At 39.6% G+C, this 23,350-nt stretch overlaps 1 protein-coding gene across 1 annotated transcript; it reads right to left on the bottom strand.

The window, feature by feature from the left end:
* Window positions 1-550: 550 nt before the first annotated feature.
* Window positions 551-16,400, bottom strand: gpr83 (G protein-coupled receptor 83). The gene is made up of 4 exons (XM_088419812.1): window positions 16,079-16,400; window positions 10,259-10,384; window positions 6,917-7,050; window positions 551-2,759 (listed from the first exon to the last, which is right to left on the bottom strand). The coding sequence occupies exons 1-4, from the start codon at window positions 16,316-16,318 to the stop codon at window positions 2,045-2,047; spliced, it is 1,215 nt and encodes a 404-aa protein (XP_088275938.1). The 5' UTR covers window positions 16,319-16,400; the 3' UTR covers window positions 551-2,044.
* Window positions 16,401-23,350: the final 6,950 nt, after the last annotated feature.

Here is a 23,350-nt window from a genome sequence, read left to right as displayed (position 1 = left end):
GAATAAACAAAATAACAAAGAGCACATTTGAAACAAGACAAGCGAAAAGTTACTATGGAAAAGGTTGTTCCATGCATTTCAGATCAATTTGTTTTGAATATCGGATTGAACTGGTGTTTAGAAAGGATATGAATAATTTAAAAAAGGCATTTACTCCATTACATGCAGACAGATAAATAAAAACATTCATAAATCAATGGTGAGTTACTGTTTTCAGTAATTATACGAGTGCGAAGGACTGTTTGCTTTGATATGCTACTCGAAAGTGCCCTTCAACAGGTTAATCCACAAATGATAGGAAAAAGTAATAATCTTTTTATGATCAACCAGTGTCAAGTAAGTTGTCGCCATGAATATATGTCTGCTTCTAAAGCACACAAAAATAAACATCATAGCTCAAGGGCAAAAGCAGTTTCTGCCTGTCAGCAGGTATAAAAAGCAACACAAGCAGTTAATTGAAAAAAATGACCACACAACAGCATCCCATTCCACAACCTTTATTAACAGCAAACATTTAGGAACTGTAAACTAAATTAATAAGCCCCTAAACTAAATAAACAAGCCCCACATCAAATTCATTAAATAAACAAGGATTAAATAAATAGAATTTAAAATCTGAAATAAATAATTCTGAAGTGAGCAAGGGTTCCTTTTAAAGAGGAACAAATATGCATTTTATTCTTGTTGATTCAAAGTCATCTTTGAGGTCGTTGGATAACAAATACTGTGCAGTGCTGACATTTATGAAACACTTAGAACAACCTATGAATGGGCTGAACATTGTGAAATCTGTCGGCGCGAAAATTCAAACTATCCACCGTCAAAAAACACAGTTTGTGATTGATTTCAGTACTAGTACCTAGGAATGAATGTCTGGACTCTTACAGACGTATAAAAAGTGTGTATCTTGGGGGGGGGGGGCTTACAGCACATCTTGGGAACCATGTGATTGTCACGTCAGCCAGATGACGTCAGTAAAGCGAAGATGATATTTTACTATTTCGGGGTTATGTGTTATCCACAGATTTTGTGCTTTTAAACAAACATGTAAATAACAGATGGATTGCAGCTGGGTGTAGCAGTGAAGGTTTCCTGAAATTTGTGAAAATGTGAGGAAACTATGAACCTCTTGATTAAGAATGACTCACACAATGGGATGAAGCTAGCAGGATGAGTGTCATTTGCAGCTTACAATTGAATGATTCTGACTTGGAGGAGGAAATGTTTCCGTCAGAATTTCAAAGGAAGTGGCTTGTTTGAGTAAGACTCAATCAGCCGAAGTTGAAGTTGTGACACAATTTGCAGCCACGAATGCAATCAAGGCTAACAGTAGGAACAGTAGGACAATTATGTGCTGTATTCAACATAATGTATTCTTGATGATCTCTCTATGGCAGTGGCTTATTGTGACAGGCAGAACAATTAAATGCACTTCTCTAAATGCACATCATTTAGCTGCATATTTACTTCTTGCGATATATTTGTTTAATTATGTGCCACACATCACCCCAAGTCATCTGGGATAGGCTCCACCTCACACACGTTCCTAATGAGGACAACTCTGTCTCAAATTTTTTACTCAGCTCAAACAGTCAAATGAGAACAGCAAAATGGGGAAATGATTATCACAAAACTGAGGGTTTTTGTTGTTGTTTTTTTTTAGGAAAAGTTCCTCTCTCCCCATGTCAGTTAACATTTGTAAGGGCAGAATATTTTGATGTGGATTTTGAGTGGATCTTAACGTTGATTAGTACACACTGCAAATGAACAATAGCCAATCAAGAAGCTTTTATGGTGCACCAGGTTCAAGGGCTTCACCTGGAAAAACTGTTTGTGCACAACCAAATCCAAAATGATCATTCGAACGTCGGTGGGTTTCTCTGTCGTCAAGACTTCCGTGAAAAAAAAAATTACACCTGTTATGATGCTCCTCTTTCCGAAGAAGGAAATAGAGTGAACGAGCGAGTTCTTTTATCATCTTTGGAAAACATGAAGTGAAGAAGAGATCAAAGACATCTCAATGAACCTGTGTCACCCTTTTGATTCAACTCACAGCCACAATGGGCTCGACAGCCAGGATGTCAGTTCTGCCAGTGAGGGTCTGTCTGGCAGTGAATAGAGCATGCATGTCCTTGAGATGAGGAGAATCTGGAGATAAAGAGTGACTGTTCTGCAAGGCTTGGCTGGGCTGTGGCAGAGCTTGCCTCTGCCCTGGCGGCTCGTCGTTGTCGGGCCAGGCGGCCCTGTGGCGGGGAGAGCATGCGGCGACAGGCTGACGCTCCAGCTCCAGTTCCACCGCGATTCTCCGGCTCCTTCTACACATGCGCAGGAGAAGGCGTAGTTCTTGGCGGAAGGTGGGGTTGAGACAGCAGTAGATGAAAGGGTTGTAGCAGGTGGAGCTCATGGCCAGCCAGTGAAAGCAGAAGTAAAGAACGTTGGACGAGTGGATGACTTGGCTGGACAGCAGAACCACGTAACAGTTGAGCGGGAACCAGCAGACAGCGAACACCGCCACTACGATGAGCAGCATGGCGAGCGTGCGGCGCCGCCTCCTTCTCTGGATGGCGTGCTGAGCGGTGGTGGCGTCACCAATGGCGTTGTGGTGCCACAGCCGATGGGCCACTGTGGTGTAGGACGCGGTGATGATGACAAGGGGCAGCATATAAAGAAGTATGAAGGTGAGGAGGTCAATGTACTTCCAGTACACCTCTGATGGCTCAGGGAAGTCTGGCAGGCACAGGCTGCGCTCCTTTTCGTGACTGGTGAGGAAAAAGGAGATCAAGCTTGAAAATAGATACCGTTTCTTGTTTAATACAGTACGGTGCAATAACTCTGATACAGTAAGAAATTGATGTGTAGAGTTAACTGTCCGTTTAAAATGTCTTTTTTGGTGACATTCTTGCATGTATACAGTAAGTAAGCAAGCAAACAGGCACATCCCACACAAAATATTTTCACAAAACCAGGCTGAAGCCAGCTAATTCCACACAAAATTCCTTTAAAATGATATATGACACATGGCAATCGCTCAGAATTTATGGTTACGGCAATTTAAATGTGAAGTTCCTACTTTAGAGAAAAACATTTAAAGTTCTGGCACATTTATCTTTCAATGATGCACATAGTCCACTAATCACATATTTTCAAATACTACATTACGATTTGAACCTTTTGGCTGCTGGGAAAAGAAAGTCGAGACCCTCAGGCGGTTGTTTTGTAGAAATTCCAGAAAAGGGCAGCTCTATCAAATTCATATTTTCCTCAATAACTCAAAACTAATTTCTGCAACATAAGCTTTGTTTTGTGAAAAAATGCATATATTGTATATTAATAGGGGCCTGTGTTCTTTTTGTAATATCAATGATTGTGTTGTATCATGGTTTTGACAACCAGGTTACTATCTGCTCAAGATGATGTCTTTGATTATATACAGCTTTTGCATGATACTTTCCTTAATGCAAATACAATTTTTCAACCATTTGTTTTTCAAAGTATTGTTGTCATGATGCAGTTGCACTAAAGGAACGGATATTATAAGATTAATATAAGATTAATAAGATTAATTAATTTAATTAAAAATACTCAAGGATCTTATAAGAAAGTCACTATTCAGGAGAAAAAAATAAAAGCTTTTGTCTAAGCTCTGCGTCCCTGGGAAAATGTTCTTTGAGCTAGTTCGTTTTTGGAATGTCAGACTTATTAAAACAGGAAACTACAAACTTTCAAGTAACCTGCTTCATTTTAATATTTGCAAACTGAACTTTGAACTAGTTTGCATAGAAAAGAAACTTTCTATGGAAAAATGGTCAGAAAAGGTACTTCAGAAGTTAAGACAATTGAGGTTGTTGCCCTGCATGTTTTTTCTTCACAACAAATCATCACCAAATTGCCTCCTTTTCCGATGCATCTATAAAAATACCGACAAGCCATCCATTTATTTGTTTATTTATTTAGTCCATTTCTATTATTCTATTTGGGGCCTTTAAGAAAATTTAATTTACCATATGCGAGAAATAGTGGTTTAATTTGAAGGTGCTGTTTTTACAATATTTTAAAGATCGTTTGCCAAAATGGCCATTTTTTTCCCTCACAAAAAGATCAATTTCCATGGAGCGGTTCATTCAGTTTTAAAAAATATTGCTGCCTTATACTGATTCTGAAGGGGCCTTTCCAGGTAGACATTGCATTTGGGCAGATTTTTTGTTAGAAATCCTGTCACGTTGCTACTCACATAGTCTCGACACACTTCATAAGATATAGTGAAAGAACACTATGCAGTGTTCTCTCCCTATATCCTGGTTCATTGTATGTATCCCTGCTTTATCCTAGTTTTAAGTGCTTTTTAAACAAATGTTTTTACAGTAGGCCACACTGTATAGATAATGCCTCTACTCTTGGGAAAGGAGAGCCACATACTTATACATTAACAGCGTTCAAATAGTGCATTTTAATATAGTTCGTGTTTTTTTAATGTATGGATGTAACAGCATAATCAAATAACACCATAGCCACTCCTTATAAAGAAACATTGGACCATTGGAAAACAGGAGTGATGTGACTAAAATTTGCGTGAATTGAAATGATCAAGATGTGAAGAGACAAGAGCATGAATGATAATTTTTGGTTAAGGATGAGATTGTTTCTAGGTGGAAAAAACAGGTCAAGGTTACAATCTCTATATTCGTCAGAAAACATATCAAATACGGCCGAAACGGCCGAAGGTTTTCTCAAGCTCTATTTTTAGAAGATGATTCCAGACACAGGTAGTAACTTTGTGTCGGGACATCAATTAATATCCAGCTTCTGCTGTATTTAACACAAGTGATTTGGGAGCACAGTTATTCATTTCAGCGAAAGCAAAAATGCACTGCACTTATCTCACCTGAGCTATCCGGGTTGAAAGAATAAAGAATAAATCGATCTTGAGGTCATCCTCATACAAGCGATGAGACAGCTTCAAATGCATCGATGGGGATGGAAAAAGGAAGCATTTAAGAAGTTATAGCATCCAGAAGGCTGAAATTTCACAAGTTGTTGCGTATTTTTCCCGAAGAATATGAAACTGGTGCTCATTTTCAATCATAGCAATCCCTTTCTGCGCATAAACGAATCGATGTCCAAACACTGCAATTAATTGTCACCAAAGTTTTTGTGAGAATCTACTACTATAGTCATGTCAACCTCGGAACAAAAACCCTCTTTAGAAATGGTCACCACGGAAAATGAGGAATTTAATAGCTTAGCTTTCAGTCTTTGAGCGATTTGTCTGTTTTAATTAAATGCTAACTTTATCATTTATTTATAGCACCTTCTCAGGCACACAAAAAAACATTTCAGCATTCAGTGTTCAGTGTGGGAGCTGGTGTCCATGACACCGTTAACCACTCCTCTCAACACTCATCCCCCTCATATGAAGCCAGCAGCACTATGAATAATCCCACTCCCCTCCTTGACAAACAATAAGGTATCCTGCTATTAAAAATACTCCAGAATCTTATAAAAAGGTCACTATTCAGGAGGAAAAAATAAAAGCTTTTGTCTAAGCTCTGCGTCCCTGGGCAAATGTTCTTTGAGCTGGTTCGTTTTTGGAATGACAGACTTATTAAAACAGGAAACTACGAACTTTCAAGTAACCTGCTTCATTTTAAGATTTGCAAACTGAACTTTGAATTAGTTTGCATAGAGAAGAAACTTTCTATGCAAAAGTGGTCAGAAAAGGTACATCAGAAGTTAAGACAATTACGGTTGTTGCCCTGCATGTTTTTTCTTCACATCAAACCATCACCAAATCGCATCCTTTTCCGATGCATCATGGTCTAAACAACAAGTAATGTCTGTAATGCATTACTTTTTGCTGTAATGTGGTAGTGTAATATATAACACAAAAAAAGTAATATTGTACTTGTTACGAATAAGAGTAATGCAATGCATTACTATGCATTTTTAGCCTGAAAGTGGTGGGGTTTTTCCCCTAAATTCGCCCAAAACGGTGCAAGATCGGAGGTTGTTGCAGATCTATTACAGCAGAGATGAATACAGCAGCAGCAGACGGCAGCATAAATATGGACAATATGTACGCAAGATGGACATACGGCCATTACTTTCAGTTTGTCAGAGATACAAGAAAAATATAATCATTAGGTGCACTTTGTGCGTGACACCTAAAAAGCTGTCCACATGGCGAAATTGGACCAGTAATTTGACAAACCATTTAGAGCAGTAATATGAAGTTAGTGAAATGACAAAAGGCGGAGGATGCCACTTTGACATCAAGAAATTAGGAGATTCGTTAGGAGATGTGTTCTAGCTTTCCACAGTGGATTCACCAGCATTTGGAAAACTTGTCAACAAGATCCCTGCACTAACTGTTTTTGGCATGAACGCTACATCACTATACTCTGAAGCTAAATTATAAAGGGATTAAAATATAAAAAAGATTTTGTACCTTGTCTTTAAAGGGTTACAATACAATACAGATTGATGATTTGTATTGGTTTCAATGGATGTGTAATGAGCGTAGTGAGCTACATTTAGAATGGCATATTCATATTTCCAGTTAGGGTGGCAAGAGTAATATAAAAGTAATGTAATTGTAGTGTAATGCATTATATTTTAAATACAGTAATATTGTAATGTAATGAATTATTTTGGAATGACAGTAATAAGTAATATATAATGCATTACAGTTTTGAAGTAACTTGCGCAACACTGATCATGATCATGACAAAATCATATTATTAACCAATACTTGTATCTGTAATAAAATATGATTGCAGTTAATAAGGGCTTCATTGCTATGGTGACCAAAATGCCATGCTACTATTATTGAATCAATGTTATTAGGATGAATCATAGATGAAACGCAACCACACTTACCTGTAAGTCCTTGCATCTTTGTGTGTGTGTGTGTGTTTACCTGAACCTGAAAGTGAACAGTTTCTGATAGATGGCGTGTGGGAGGGAGAAACAGCTGGCCATTATCCAGATTACACCCACCCAAACGCTGCCATGTGTCGGTGACATTCGGGGTCTTAGAGGATGTAAAATTACCTGTGGGGGGCCAGACAGACAGATCAGCTCATTAAATACTAAATATACCCCTTTCTTTATCTATATGTCTTAGAGCAAGAGTATGGAAACCCTGCCCTAACCTGCCGCTAACCTGCATGTTTCTGATTTTTACAATCTCCAGCACAGCCGATTCAAATAATCAGCTCAGCGGAAGCCAGATAATGATTCTTATCATTTGAATCGGATGTGTTGGAGGAAATATCAAAAACATGAAAGAAAGCTGCCCTGGAGGACAGGGTTTTGACACCTCTGTCTTAGAGCACTCCGAAATATGGATCGCATACAGTCGTGACCGATCTCAACTGTGCTCCCTGCTACCCTCCTCTGTTAGTCAAGTCACTTTCCATGTGTGAAAAATTTCTTCCCCAAAGAGCTCCAATCTTACAAAAGAAATTACATACAGAAATTAAACCAAAATGTTTGGAAAAATCAGACTAAAAACCATTGTGGGATAACTGGTTTGATCATAAAAAGAGCGCCAGAGGTAGGGGACGATAATCAGACATAAATCATCAACTTTTAGGCGTTGCTTGGCTAACTTTCTTAACTTACAAAAGCCTCAAGTTGACTTGGACTTACTGAAGTATTCATGAGACTTGACTTCGACTCAACAAAAAAGAAAAGAAGTCCCGAAAAGAAGTCTTGTCTGTATACGTATATTTGAAAATCGGCTGAGGACACCTCATGAAAAAAGTATCATCGACAGGAGCTCAAGAGATTATAAATATGGATTCAAGGATTCTACTGATAAAACTGGGGAAAAGAAAATGTCAACGACAACAGACAGCTTTAAGCTATAAGACACAATACCTGACACTTAACTTTTTCCGTCACTTTAAAAGCCAACTTCACTTCTGCTAATCGATAACTGGTCTCTGATTTCATTCCTGAACACAGACTGATATTTAGTGATGTGACGTTCACAAACGAATCAAGTATTTTGAGCGGCTCTTCACGGTGTGTGATGGGCCTTGAGTCTTCGCCAAGAGCCATTCATTCCCTCCACCTTTTCGCCCCCTACACCTCCCCACTAATGCACCATAGGAAGTGCGTCTTTAACTATAGAGCAAGCACAAAAAAAAAAAAAATCGGATGAAGAGGAGAGGGAGGGCAGAGAAGCGCAGAGGTGAAGCGGAGTGCAAGAGCTGCTGGAGAGGTAGAGTACATGTGAGAGGCTACGGGCTAGATTTGATAAATAGCCTATTTTCAAATCATTCCAGATGAATTGTACTGTCTCATAATAGCCAATGTGTGCAAATGCATGTTTATATTTGCTTACATTCTAAAGAGAGTGAAATGTTATTGAATGTTAATTTGTTACTCAAAATGAAGCAATGTTTGGCAAAATTCCCAACATGCCTTACTACTTACTTATTCAAGAAGAAGACAGTATTAAACGTCCATCACCTAAAAGTATAAAGTGGATTGGTGTTTTAAAAGAGACAAAAAAGAACATTAAAGAGCCCGTTATTGAACACCTTTCTAAAATGAACACTCCCTTAAAGAGTCAATTTTCCTATTGCTACAGAGTTTCTTCAGTTTTTAATCAAAATAAGACGCTTGCAAAATACTTGCTTTAACTTTGGCAAACAATAACCAAATTCGTCACTGAATCAATTTTAAAGTTTTTGGTGTGTACAACTCAACCCCTCTTGTGTGATATGGCTTGATTCTAGTTAGTTTTTTGGTTTTGTTTTTTTAATGATAAACAACCCCCATCAAACAACAATGGTTGGTTAACAAACTGAAATCAGACAAAAATGATTTCGTAATTGATGTTAATGCATGTTTTGTCTGATTACTCAATGCAATCATCAAAACAATGATTCATTCCAAAAATATTGGATAGTGACAGCTCTATAATTTTTAATTACATGTGACATTTATCATCTTTGGTGTTCTTTTTAAGCTCAAAGGTAAAGGCATAGGGAGTAGGTTTTTAAAAATTCTATAATACTTCGATCAAAGTTGAGGATGTTATTCAATTGAATGAACATGTTTATAATCTAGTCTAATAACATAATGTGAATGTTTTTTTTTGGCAGAGGAAGTAACAGTGGCATTGACTAAGATATACCGATACTGACTGGCATGTGAAATAGGTTCAGGTGATTGCTGGGCTTTTAAGCCACCATGGCTTCTTTCAATCAAAAATGCAATTTTACCCACAATTAAACTATTTAATTTATATCTGCTTTTTACCTGATTTGATGAATACTGCAAATTAAAAGCCTGTGATTGATAGGAAAAGGCTACTTTGTTTCGTATGCACTTTTGCAAATTATAAAAGATGAAGAAAAGCCACATGGGATAAAAACAATCTAGAAAGTTGTTCTGACATTTTTTTCTTAACAATAAAAAAAAAACACTTTGTATTAAAATAGTCATTTAAAGGATCTAACATCACATTATCCTCTGATCACCAATCTATCTTAATTAATAAATAAATCTTAATTCCTGGGCTAAAAATCTAATTATATGTAAGCTTGTTGTTGTGCTGTTCTAAATAGAAATGATATATTTTTTTTATTATTTCAAAAACAATAAATGTCAGTCAACGGTAATATTCCTTTGTTGAGATTGAAAAAAAAAAAACTGAAAATAATGTTGAGCACTGAGGGGTGTTCCAACTTTAACCTTCAAGGGCCTCATGCAGAAAAAGAAAGTAAAGCAAGTTAGATATATATTTTAACCTATTCCACTTGTTAAAACCAATGAAGCAATCATTATTACTTTTGAAAAACTACCAGGTCAAGACTTTCACCAAGGTTAGGGATTTTTTCTTGTTCTGGGATGGCTGGAGACCTTGCATCCCACTAAAAAAAATGCACCTTCACTGAGAAGTCACTAAATCCACATTAAGAACCAAACCGAGATAAATCTGCAGTAAAATGACCATGTTCACAAAGTGGATCATGACACTAGGTGCAGGAAACATATTTTTTCCTTCGCAAGCTGTTTTCGTTTTTCTCCACAGAAATTCTGTTACTATTTTAATTGTACATTTTTTTTCATCTTAGAATACCTAGAAAAAAATTATTTATAGTAGAAGTGGTCCATCATTCTCATCGCGTTAAATGTAATTTTTAGTATATGCTGCAGTGGGTGGGCCGCAAGTAGCCTCTGGGCCATGGATTGGACACCACCAACAAAATGAGTCGGCCCGGTTCAGCTCGTGCACACCAACCTGTCTTCGGTCCAGGGCGATTGCAGTGAGTGTGAGAGTTGACACATGCAGGGAGCAGTACTGTACAAAGCGACTGATGTGACACATGCTCCTTCCAAACACCCACGTGCTGTTAACGAAGCGGACCTGCGAGACACGCACGCACACGCAAACACACACACACACACACACACACACACACACACACACACACACACACACACACAAATAAGGCAAATAAAGCTAAGGTAGTCCTTGAAAGAAATAAATTGATATCGCGGCAGTAAATGTGGTGACGATCCATCAAGCTGTATATACACTACGGCATCCATGGCCCTAAAGTTGAAGGGACATTCTGTAAGATTTAAAACGTTTTTCATTAAAAAGGATTCATTTAAATCATTATAAATTTCAAAAATTTGCAAATAAATGTGTTCTTAATGACCAACAGTATGTTTTGAATATAATCGTAGGTCTAGTTATTAAATTATATTACATGCTGGGTGGCACTTCTCGTGCGGCTGCCATCTTTGTTATAGCTACGGACAACGGTAAATGCAGCACCTCCAGGACCTCCTGCTGTCAGTAATGAAAAAAGAGTTCAAATCTTACACAGTGTCACGTGAAGGTCAATTAATAGGCAATCAAGTATTTTGACAATTGCACAACAGGGGATGGATTCACTGAAGAAAACCTGAAAAAGGGCTTCTGGTCTCCTAAACCGACTGTAATGCAGCTCCCATTCATGGTGAATGCACCGTTCTGCAGTTTTCCTGCTGAAACACCACAAAACGACATGGCAGCACGTGGTCGGGTCTTTTCTTTATTTCTTTCGCTGAGACTTTCGCTCTGCCGCACCCCCCTCCATCTCTCGCATGCACGTCACTCAAATGCGCCGACGATGAAGGCAATATGAGTAACACAAAAAAAAAACACTTTTAAAGAACACGTCATGTAACAAAAACCCTAAACCTCTGTGGCAAGCAAATCCTGCGACCAGTGTGTGACAAAACAGAAGGAGCATCCAAAGAGGCTGGAGGAGACACAGAAGGCTGAGAAATCTGGGAGAGTGAAGGAGAAAAAGGGGGAACCGAAGCACAGGGAGAAGATGTAGTACTCTGAGGAACATTTTCCATTACAGATGCAGCACCTTGCCTACTAAGTGGTGGCACATATTGTGGAGTAGGAGGAAGAAAGGGTAGAGCTCCTGACAAAGCATTTGGGGTAGGAAGAGGTGAATGAGCATTATCTAGTCCGGCTGTATTTGCCTTATCCATATTCTCATCAATCTGCAAGGTAATGTACCTTCGAAAGCCTTTAGTCTGTTGTGATGTACAATTGTAATCTCATAGGTCACACCTAACTGTTCAACTCGAGCCACCTGCTTAGAAATGAAGTACAATCCGTTCCATCTGGGAAACAGTTTATTCATTTTGTTAGCAGGATCATCCAGAAGCAACAGGTCTCCTGGCTTGTGTGGATGAAACACAACTTTTTTATCGTAATTTATGAAGCGTGGAATTGCGAGCTGCATCAGCAAATGCATGTGACAAGCAAGATGTCAGGTAAGAAGCATAAACTGCAGGTAGACCTGGCGTAGGGGCGGTCACACTGAGACTAGAGATCAACACAATATTGGAGTGACCACCCGTTTCTCCAATTCAACGCGGCATTTTCTCCGTCAGTCTTGCCATTTTCGTTGTTTTGGGGTTTTTTTCATCAGAGGCCCTTTCTGGCTCAAATAAATATCTATAATGGTCCATTTCTTCTTGATATTGGTCGGAATACTCCTTTTTAGCAAAGACAACAAAGATCTGGCATATCACTAAGTGCGGCAAGGAATGGCCCAGTCAACGACTTGAAGTCACATCCATTCCCAAAATGGTGCCATCCTTTTCAACTAACTGGGGTGATTTCGGTCAAATACAGGATGGGACACAAAAATTGGAACACCAGCTATTTACCATAATTTACAATATTGCTCCCTTTACTCATAAAGACCTCAATTTAGAATCTCCAGAGATTAATTTAAAGTCATCCATCAGCAAAGTCATCCAACACCCTCCAGTAACAGTGAAAGTATACATGATACTCTGGTGTCCGCTTACAAGGTGGGGGGGGGGGGGGGGGGGGGGGGGCGCACTGGTGCTCAATCACTACTCTCCTTATTGTAAAAATAAACACACATACATTACATGCTCATAATTTTTTTCTTCTGCATACTGTCAATAAAAAATACCTACAAAAATAATTCACCTATCTCTTGTACAAAAATTATTTCCTTCTCTCTCCCACTCTCTCTCTCGCTTCCACACGCGTGCGCACACACACACACACACATATACTCTCTCTCTCTCTCTCTCTCTCTCTCTCTCTCTCTCTCTCTCTCTCTCTCTCTCTCTCTCTCTCTCTCTATATATATATATATATATATATATATATATATATATATTTATATATATATATATATACACACACACACACATACATATGTTCGTTTCTTTATTTTGTTTTCTTTTTTTCACCACTCTCCTGCTCCATTTAATCTGGCGCCGATATTGCATATCGAGCACATAACAGCTAGTGATGGTCTAAATGGGCTGAAACTTGGAGGCGTGTCGGAGTGCATATCACTTTAAGAAAAATCATGTGATCGATACAGTTGCTTGTAATGGATCATGTGACTGATACAGCCACTGTTTCGCTCAAACAGTAACTGTAACTAAAGCGCTGAACTCTATAAGGAAGAGCACCTGTAAGCATGTTGCGTTTTTGCTTGATGAATCGTAAACCGTCCTATTTTTGATAGGAATCCTGTTGTTACTACTACCAAAACAATATGCATATGCACAAAAATTATTTCCTTCTCTCTCCCACTCTCTCTCTCGCTTCCACACGCGTGCGCACACACACACACACACACACACATATTCTCTCTCTCTCTCTCTCTCTCTCTCTCTCTCTCTCTCTCTCTCTCCATATATATATATATATATATATATATATATATATATATATATATATATATATATATATATATATATACACACACACACACATACATATGTTCGTTTCTTTATTTTGTTTTCTTTTTTTCACCACTCTCCTGCTCCATTTAATCTGGCGCCGATATTGCATATCGAGCACATAACAGCTAGTGATGGTCTAAATGGGCTGAAACTTGGAGGCGTGTCGGAGTGCATATCACTTTAAGAAAAATCATGTGATCGATACAGTTGCTTGTAAAGGATCATGTGACTGATACAGCCACTGTTTCGCTCAAACAGTAACTGTAACTAAAGCGCTGAACTCTATAAGGAAGAGCACCTGTAAGCATGTTGCGTTTTTGCTTGATGAATCGTAAACCGTCCTATTTTTGATAGGAATCCTGTTGTTACTACTACCAAAACAATATGCATATACCCAATAGTGTTGAAGAAAGAATGAAACAAAACAGCGGCAACAGCCATCAACCTACCCTCAGAAAACAGCGCTGTAAACTGAGGGATGGTGGAAATACAGTAGTCACTGAAGCAGAATGAGCAGATTGCACACTACCGGTCACGCTGTTGTCTTTACCCTCCATCTCTTCTTTCGTTCTCCATTGGTACTTCACTAGATTTCCGTGCCCCTTTGTACGGATGTTACAATCACTTTTGATTGCTACATGAATCACAGTTTCTACATCAGGCTGGTTGGGTATCAGCTTGGTTGAGTCATTCTTGATGTGGGAGTCCCACTGGATCTTGGCCTAGTTGTTCGCCACCACTGTCGGAAGTGTCTGTCACCTCGATTCTGAGAGAGCCAATCCATATTTGGTACAGGTGTTACAGTCCACTATTCCTGCTACCTGGTTGTGTAAACCTTGCCCACTCGCATCTTCCAACCTGTTAGACCATTTCTGAGGCTTGATTGTACAGCTTACACCTGTGAGGGCTCATCTCTGGTGTTCTCTGTTGATCTTGTGTTTAGAGGCTGTTCTTCCATGATTAGCGCCTCCATGATGTCTTTCAGTCTAGCCTTTTCCATCCACTGGTATCTTTTATGGCGCACATGAAGCCTCACCACTTGAATCTTTTTGTGAACCAATTGAATAGAAAGCTTCAAGTCTTCAGAAGGCCTCACCTTACCACGGCAGGAGGTTCAGCGCATGCACAAACGCATTTCTGCATTTTCTGAAAAAATTTAAACTGTGCTGTCTTTGCCTTTGTATGAAAGGAAACAGCCCTCCACCTTGCCTTGACCTGCTGACATTTGCTTTCCACAAAATGAAGGCTAAACGAGGCCTTCAGATAATTGAGTGGACGAAGCACTGGACCGCATTCAATAGAATGCGCACCTTTTAACAGTAACATAAGGATCGTGTATGTGTGTGTGTGTGTGACACGTGTTTGACATAAATTTGGCCTTGGCAGTGTTGTACCTGTCATGTTTTGCTATGGGTTTTTTGTTGTAGAGATTTTGGGTTGTTTGTTTAGCCATTTAGTTTCAATAGTTTCTTCCCCGCGTCTGCCTCGCCTCCCTGTCTCATTAGTTTGATCTTGTCCACCTGCCTGTTTACCTGCCCTCCTTCTCATCCTATCAGCTTCCCCTGCCTTTTGTCTCTCCCCCAGCTGTGTCGTGTCTTCTCGTTAAGTGTGTAGTCTATTTAAGTTCCCAGTTTGCATTCGCTTCTTGTCGGGTCATTGTTTATTTTCTGGGCTGCCTGGTCCTTGTTGTACATCTTTCCCGTGCTGCCTCCCGTTCCTTGTTGCCCCAGTAAGTTGAGTTTAGCGTTTTTGGTTGTACTTTGTATTTTTGGTCCATTGCAACCCTGCTTTTGTTTGTTAATAAATATCCATCCCAGTCTGTCCTGCGTCCTTTTGGTTCCACCTTTCCCACGTCCCACACTGCCTCAAGTCGCCATGCCCAAACGTGACAGTACCTGAATGAGTTCAATGAACGAATGCCATTTTTTTTCTTGTTTTACTACAAGGAGAAAACACACTGTAAATGTAAGTTAGGCAATAAAGGACAATAGTTGGCAACCTAGTCAATAAAAGTCACATGCTACCCATGTAATAGAAATGCAAAGTCTGCTTGGAGGGGTAAAACAAAAATGCAGACAAAAACACACATTTAAAACACACAGCAACCCCACTCTCCCCATCTCAGTATCCTGTCATAATATTAAAGAATTGTATGTGAGTGTCTGAGACTATATAGGAGCAGAAAAAAAATGACGGCGCCATGCTAACGACAAAGCTAACCTGATGAAATTGTGAACAACTGGAAGAAAATGTTTATGTGATCAAGTACAATTTTCACATAAGTCACACAAGAACCACAGTAAAGCAGTTTCAGTTTCGAGTTTTTGTTGTTTCTTTGCATTATCTTGTACCTGTGGATCCTGTCTTAGTGTGTGATAAAATATTCATTTTTTGAGCCACTACCTCCCAGCTTCACGCATATTTTGCGGCCCACTCCTTTCCTCCGCTCCACACACCATGCCACGCCGTGCCAGAACAATTCATATCCCTTCATCACTTTCTCCTGTCCTTTCAGCTTACCTTGAAAGCCTGATTCCCATGATTTTATTTTTATTTTGAAACAATAGAAGGTAAAGTTCCTGGACTTTCTCTGCATTTTATCATGTCTTTGGAAAATCAGACAAGGAAGTTCAACTGTTTGGCATTCATGTTGAATAATATTTATTCTTAAATAAAAATGTAATGTGGCTTTATTTACCATTGACTGAGCTGTGTGTTGGTGAGGGGTAAATTCACAGTAAGGGAAACTTCAATTGCTTTACTTTCGCAATAAATTACTAGAATAGATTAGCATGACTTTGCGTGCACTTACCAGCGTGAAAGGCGTGTTAAGCACAGTGATGAACACATCGGCCACGGCCAGGTTCATGATAAACACACTGGTGGCAGACTGAGTGCGCTTGTTTTTCACGATCACGTGGCACACCAGCGTATTTCCGAACAGGGAGATGACAATGATGACAGAGTAGGCGGCCACCAGGAGCGCCTTGACGCCCGATTCCCCGCCGCGCCTGCGCTCCCCACTGGCCAGGGAGCGCCAGTCCTCTAGCATGCCCTCGTCAAAGTCCAGCAACAAATGAGGCGAAGTCCTGTTGCCCAACTTCCCTGACGCGTTTGCCACGAGTTCCGCATCAGAGAGCATCCCGCTCGTCTCGAGGGAGCTATTGTTGACTTTGTTGAGTCCGGCTTCTGTTGTTGGGCTCGTGGCCATGCAGCACATGATCATTGCGGTCAAGCACACAAACCGAGAACTCATATTGACCAGCAACTTTCCTCGTCGCCTCTGACTCGTCCGAGTGGGTAAAGGTGCCCGTTGCTTGCCTCTCAAACGATGAGATGGAAATGACGGCGCCCAAAGCGGAGCGCGCAACAAGTTGCGAGATGCACTGCTTTTCTTGCAGCATGCGCGCGCGCGCTCCCGCCCGCATGAATGCTCGCTCGGGTCACGCAAATCCAGAGGAGCCAACGACACCGCACTTGTGTTGACTTTTCACGAGCCCTTATTTGCTCCGGTTAACCGCCCCCCCCCCCCCCCCCCCCCGGTCCCGAAAGCGAAGCTTTTATTGAAATAAATGGCGTAAGAAAAACGCCTCAACACCCCCCCCCCCGACCCCTCCCAAAGCAAATAAAAATAACAAATGTGCTCTTGAGGCACTAACAGAATTGTGTGTGCCACAAACACATTTGAAATGTTCTTGAAATAATTATTGAACTGCCATGTGCGGTTTCAAAGAAGAATGTAAAGATTTTGTGTTGTGTAACATTTGGTATATTGTATAACAGAAAATTTAGCTTTATAGTATCTATCTACACCAAAAATTGAGTCGATGGAGAAATTATAATTGGAAGCCCAGGAATAAGTTCTTCTGAATTCCATGTCTTAGATTCATGTGTAAACAAATTGCATTTGCTGTTTTTTTTACATCTCAACTCTTTAATTAGAGGTTTTAATGTCTAATAATGTTCACTAATAATGTCCAATGAACTTCTGAACACTATTTTTTTTTCATGTAACAGATACATTCACATGCACCATTTATGTTTTTTTTACCCTTGTCCATCTTCTTTTTTGTGCTCAGAACATGTTTCCTTTGTTTTGCTGTACTGCAGATGCAATTCCAATAAACCTGCTTGCAGGGGTCCCCATACTAGAACTCTCTATATGTTATTTCAATGTCTGGCTTTAGTTGTGTTGAGTAAAAAAAAAAAAAAAGCAAGCTTCACAAAATGCGAGATGGAGATGCTGGTAAACAAAGTCAAAGTCCTAAAAAACATATTTGGCACACTGTCCTCAAGAGTCAACAAGAAAATCATCACAAAAATATGAGCCACTCTAGCAAGGGTCCAAAATGTTGATTTTGAGATTTTTTTTTATTTTACAAGCAGCCAAAGTATTAACATTGTCGTTATAGAATATGCACATAAGTGATAAGTTAATGCGCACCGTAGCTAGTGCATGTTTTAACCCACTTGTAGCATGTCTTGAGGATTTCCTTGCCTCAAAAGCCGTTTGACAGATAATTCACCTCCTTTACAGACTCATCTCATAGTACCTAATAAAAGTTGGAAAAACACCATGATTTTACACCCCCAGCACAATATCGAGTAAAAGACTGCCATGTTTGCGGCTGTTTTTTTTTCCAATGTTGTTCTCATGGCAACCAAAAGTTGGCTAATGTTTGTAGTCCATCCATTAACCCGAAGGTGTCAAACTCATTTTTATCATGGGCCCTATTGTGGTTATAATTTCTATATAATTTCGAGGGCCGGAATGACTGTGAAGTAAAATAAATACAGTTTTAAGCGCACTGGTTATACACTTACCTAGTTTTGAGGTCAGAGGTTGGTAAACACTGAGGAAAAAAAGAGATTGGAAACAAAAAATGGTTGTTTTATTATTTTGTTATTGTTTGTCCCATTTTTTTTTGTTGATGACAATTCGCAATTTTGGTATTTTAGCTAGAAAAATTAAGTTATACAGTGGGCCCTCGGTTTATGAACCCCCTGTTTTACGTATTTTTCAACTTACGACGTGGACCACAGCGTTTTTAAGTCACCCTCTGATGCACAAACCTTTCGTCTTACGAACCATCCAACATGCCGATCAGTGTGCCCATACTATTTTTTTTCGCTTTGCTGCATCAACAAAAACAACTTTTCTTACATGTCACGGAAGTGCCGATATGCTATTGGTCGATTAAGGTCACAGTCACAGTCGCAGTCACGGAGATGCTGATATGCTATTGGTCGATTAAGGTCACAGTCACGGTCTCAGTCACAAAGATGCGGATATGCTATTGGCCGGCGTCATGTCAATCACAGAAATGCCGATATGCTATTGGCCGAACACCCTCATCTAGCTTGATGGCACGAGCCGGTCGGTTTGTTGTGAAGACTTTGCAAACATTATCTGTTAGACATGGCTTCTAAAATTGTAAGTGGCGGCAAAGGAGTAAAAGGATGATGACAATAGAATTGAAGCAGGAGATAATAAAACAATACGGAGACGCACGCATAGTTAACCTTGCTAGTGAGTATGGCCGTAACCGCTCGGCAATCGGTACAATTTTCAATAACAAGAGAGCAAGCAAGTCTTCTAAGGGCAAGACTTTCCTTGTCAGGGGTCGGACCTCGGTCAACAACAAAATGCAGAGGCTTCTTCTATTATGGATTAAAGAGAAGCAAATCGCCGGTGATATGTTCTCGTTTAAGAAAAGTTCTTGTTCAAGAAAAAAATAAATAATAATCTGCGGGTTTGTCTCTGCTCCCCTCCGCCTCCACCCACCACCAGCTCAAGTCAAGTCGCCCCAAAGGTAAATGTCATTTTTCCTTTGTATATTTATGTTATTTAATTTAACTGTACAGTAGATTATGTTACTAATTTTTAGTGTGTATAAAGTTGCTATGTTTTTACCTAAGGTTTGTGCACGCGTTGCACGCATTCACAAATTAACATAGGTTTGGATTGCCCGTCATACGGCCAATTCGAGTTACGAGCCTAGAGCGCTGAACGGATTAAGTTCGTAACAAGGGGGCCCACTGTATTAGCATTTTGCGGGCTACGTTAAAGAACGTGGTGGGCGGGATCTGGCCGCCGTGCCTTGAGTTTGACACCTGTGCATTATCCAAGCCACTCATTCAGACAAAATACAGTTAATATAGGATATCTTTCCTAGTGAGTCCATTTCTTCTTTTAATATGTTCATACATTAAAGCAGTATTTCTCAAATAGTGGGGTGTGGTTAACAGTTGTTGAAAGTTGTTTTTTATATTGCTTTTTCCTTGTGTAGAGTTTTAGGTATACTTTATATAATTTTTACAGATAATAACCTTATTTATGGTCAGTGTGGAAAGGGGGGTGTGCGTGATCTGTTTTCTCTTTTCTAGTAGGGGCTTTGCAAAATATAATTGAGAAGCACTGCATTAAAGCAAGTTATGTCACAAACAAAGGAGTTATAAAAAGATGAATGGATAATACGGCCCACCAGACCTCCAGAAAAGCTAAAGATATGGGAGGCTCATTTTGGGATTGCGGTGTGAAGTGCACACACTGGAGGTGAACCTCGGAGAAAAAGCCAGCCGAGCTCTGGCTTTTAAATTGAAATCAATTCATAATGACTTACATACAATTGGGCTTACAAAAACCTCTTGGAAGGTCTTGTGCTTTCCAGTCAAGGCATGACCGAACGTGGCTCATCATTCTTGGGATATTTTAAATGGATTAGGTTGAATTGGGTAGTAGCAGAGAAGTCCACATAATATGGAGGATAATCAATCTCTTTTTTTTTTTTTTTTAACATATTAGTGATATGTATGCATCGGTTTTTAATGGGCAAATGTTCCGTTTTTTGCCCCACTTCATGCAAAGATGGAAGGTGGCGTTGAACTTAAACTAGTTTGAAATTAAATGATAGTAATAAAATAAGTAATTCATTATAAGCAATATAATAGGTAATTAAAACACTATTTCTGATCAATACATGCAATAATGGTGATAAAATCTAAATATGTGAGTAATATGATCCAGGGGTGTGTTAACCTAGGGGTAATTCGGGATAATTCTCATACGATCAGACTGAAACAGATGCACACAAGCCCAGGAGAGCAAAGGGAGAACAAAGCCATGAACCTGAGCCAGAAATTTACACACGTGGACAGTATGCCCCTGATATGGATACATATTTTTATAGCCTCAGGCTAAAAGTCCCCCAGTATTCACTGGCCAGCATCACCTCGATGAAGCATGTTTGCCAGCCAATTAACTGCCCCGAAGCACATCTTGTGCTAATATCTGAATGAGAAGGCTATGCAGCAAATTTGGTACCCTATGTATGAAGACTGCAATGCACAAAAATTTGCCAAACGAGGCCCCAAATTCACTGCACCGTCAGTGTGAACAAAGCTGAACGTTGCAATATCAATTTATATTCTGCATCTTTGGCACCAAGCGGGATCTCCTCACCTGCAAAATGGCAACGTTTAAAGCAATAACATAAAAATAATTTGCTTTCCACACACTCTTTTGTTCCAAGCAACCTTTAATACGCAGTCATTTTGACTGTCTACCACAGGAAACAAAACACTCAGACCTACAAAAAAATTCTGATATCTAAAGTGACTATAACAATGGTACAGTGGTAACAAAAAATCTTTTAAGTACTTTTTTTTATGACATATGCAATCATGCAGCCAGCTGTCCAATTAAATTAAGCACTACCGTATTTCCATGTTCTGCCAGGTGGCTGCCACGCTTGCACACACGCACTCGAACGCACACTAACTTATATGCGCTAGCTTGCACCGCGTAAGGGAAAACCCTTGAATGGGCACACCGAGTGATCAAAATAAACATTATAAATATCTAATAATTAGTATATATTATTATAAGTTTCATATTCTTCATTCACATTTTGAAAACAACCAGACTATTTTAATTTGAATTTAGATAAAGTACTCATTATTTGCCTAGGTCAGCAAAAGCCACAGCGGAAAGATGAAATCTCACAGAATCTGGCGCTGCAAACCCATGTATTAGAAGGAAATACTCTTCATGAGGCTGACGTTGCAGCTTATGGGTTTGTTACTTTTTTTGCATATATCAATTTTATGTCCAGAAGAAGCACCAACGTCACGGCATTAGAGAGGGCCTTGAAGCAGTCCTTGTCATTGATATGTCAGCGATTCCCTGGGACACGCTTCAACTCGGTGCTTGAGGCAAATGCCTGGCTTGCCTCCGCTGTTGCTGTGCCTGTGCTTTTATGCGACACAATTTACTAAATAAATAAATTCTACACTTTAACTCCAAGACCATCTTTATTCCTGAAAATAATGTACTTTGAAGAAAATGCTCACTGGCCTATTGCGGGCAATGCAGAACAAAATTCTGGTCGGGTGAGGTAAGGAAATGAGATGCAGGTAATTAGACAGGGCCGCTTAACATTCCGTTGTTTTTTGCTCAGCAGCTTTTGAATATACAACAACAAAAATTGGCTTCAAATGTTTTCTTCAACTGACAAATGCAGTTGTAACCGTTCATCATCTGCTGTATTTGAGACTCGCCTTGCTGGCTGCAAGTTTCGACCATCTGGAGGAACGGCGCTGTTTTCTTTAGTCAATTGCAGCATAATCATAAATTAAGGTTCAAATGAAACATCATCCTTCCTGTTCATCGCAGTCTTGCTCAGTTACCTTTTACCGGGCACGACGGCTGCTTTCAGCCGATCGTCTAAAAAGGCAAACACGGCCTTTGTTAGGCACGTGTTTTTCTTTTTCTAAGTCATAAACAGGCAAGAATAGTCAGGATTTTCGATACATTTAGGGGTACGTTAGAAGTTAAGCAGTGGCTGTTATGGACGCTTTCTGACTTTTTTGCCTCTTGACTATAAAACGAGATGTTTTTGAATTTAGTTTGGCAAGTGGCTTTGCTACGGCTGTCAACATTAGCAGTCGCAGCTGGGTGCGTCGTATTTATGTGGCAGGGTAAACTGGAGATACGTCTGTGATAAACAAACGTCTTCTGACAAAGAATGCATATTACTACTTTATCGAACGTGTTGTTGTTTCAAAAGTTAAATTCACCACTCATCCGACAGACAACTCTCACATACTCTTCCATTTCCACTTCTTTCTTCTGCCTCCAAAACAGGCTTCCCACACACAACAGGAGCCTGTCAGGTTGTCTCAAACACAATAGCTGTCAGTCAATGTCATCATCTTGACCTTTTTTTTGCACCTCCCAACATTTCAGGTTTAAGAAAACTGATGCATGAAATCAGATTAGATTAGAAATGAGATTAGCAAATTTAAAAAAAAAAAGTTTTAATTATGATTGTAATTATCTGCCATCCCTAACCTTTCCATTCATTAAATATCACTTATGTCAATTGACTTTGGGTAATAGAAAGTAATTATCACGTACTGTATATACATATGTTGCATATGTCTTTTTATTTTGTCAAAACATGCTGTCGCCTAAGGCAAATTGCAAGAGTCCTTTCTGCCTGACATTCAATGCATTTATTTTGTATTCACCGCAGGGTCATGTTGATATGTCCACCCATTCTTCTGTTTTCTGTATTGCTTAGCCTCAGGTCGCACTGCTTATCCTCAATCCAAATTACAATGACGCCTACGGACAAGCTCGAGTCTTCAATTAACCTAAGAAACATACTTTTGACATATTTCTGAATATTCTCATTCATTCGGGTCATTTCACTTTCAAGGCTTGGAAACAATCACATCTGAATTGCTTTGTTTGTCTTAGAAGATGTTTAGCCTCTCATCTGAGCAGGCGACAGTTATAAAGATGCCTTGGAGAGACCCTTATTCCATGCAGGCACAGAGAGAGCAAGCAAAGGTCCGCACAGAAGCTCAAATTCAAAAGCGCAACCCCCAAACTGCGAGGCGAATGTGCAAACCACTAGAGTTTACATCATCTGCAATAATATTCCAAAGCAGTCTCCCATCCAAGTAATAACCAGACTTGACCCTGCTTAGCATTTTCCAGAAAGGAATATGTCCACAAACCCATGTTAATCGCAATTTACGACGGCGAAGATGTTGAGAGCCCTAAGGGCATCAAGGA

This window comes from Hippichthys cyanospilos, chromosome 7 (assembly GCF_059441005.1).
Source record: "Hippichthys cyanospilos isolate Australia breed blue-spotted pipefish chromosome 7, RoL_Hcya_1.0, whole genome shotgun sequence".
Lineage (NCBI taxonomy): Eukaryota > Metazoa > Chordata > Actinopteri > Syngnathiformes > Syngnathidae > Hippichthys > Hippichthys cyanospilos.
The sequence above is the reverse complement of the archived record's forward strand: the minus strand, read 5'-3'. Positions and strand labels throughout refer to the sequence as shown.

Bases quoted from the DNA above. Each gene is read 5' to 3' on its own strand.
- gpr83 (XM_088419812.1), bottom strand. From the start codon at position 16,318: ATGCTAGAGGACTGGCGCTCCCTGGCCAGTGGGGAGCGCAGGCGCGGC. The intron at 7,051-10,258 runs GTTGGTGTGCAC...GGCCCCCCACAG, and splicing joins TCGCCCTGGACCGAAGACAG to GTAATTTTACATCCTCTAAG. The intron at 2,760-6,916 runs GTAAACACACAC...TTTCCTCACCAG, and splicing joins CTGTTCACTTTCAGGTTCAG to TCACGAAAAGGAGCGCAGCC.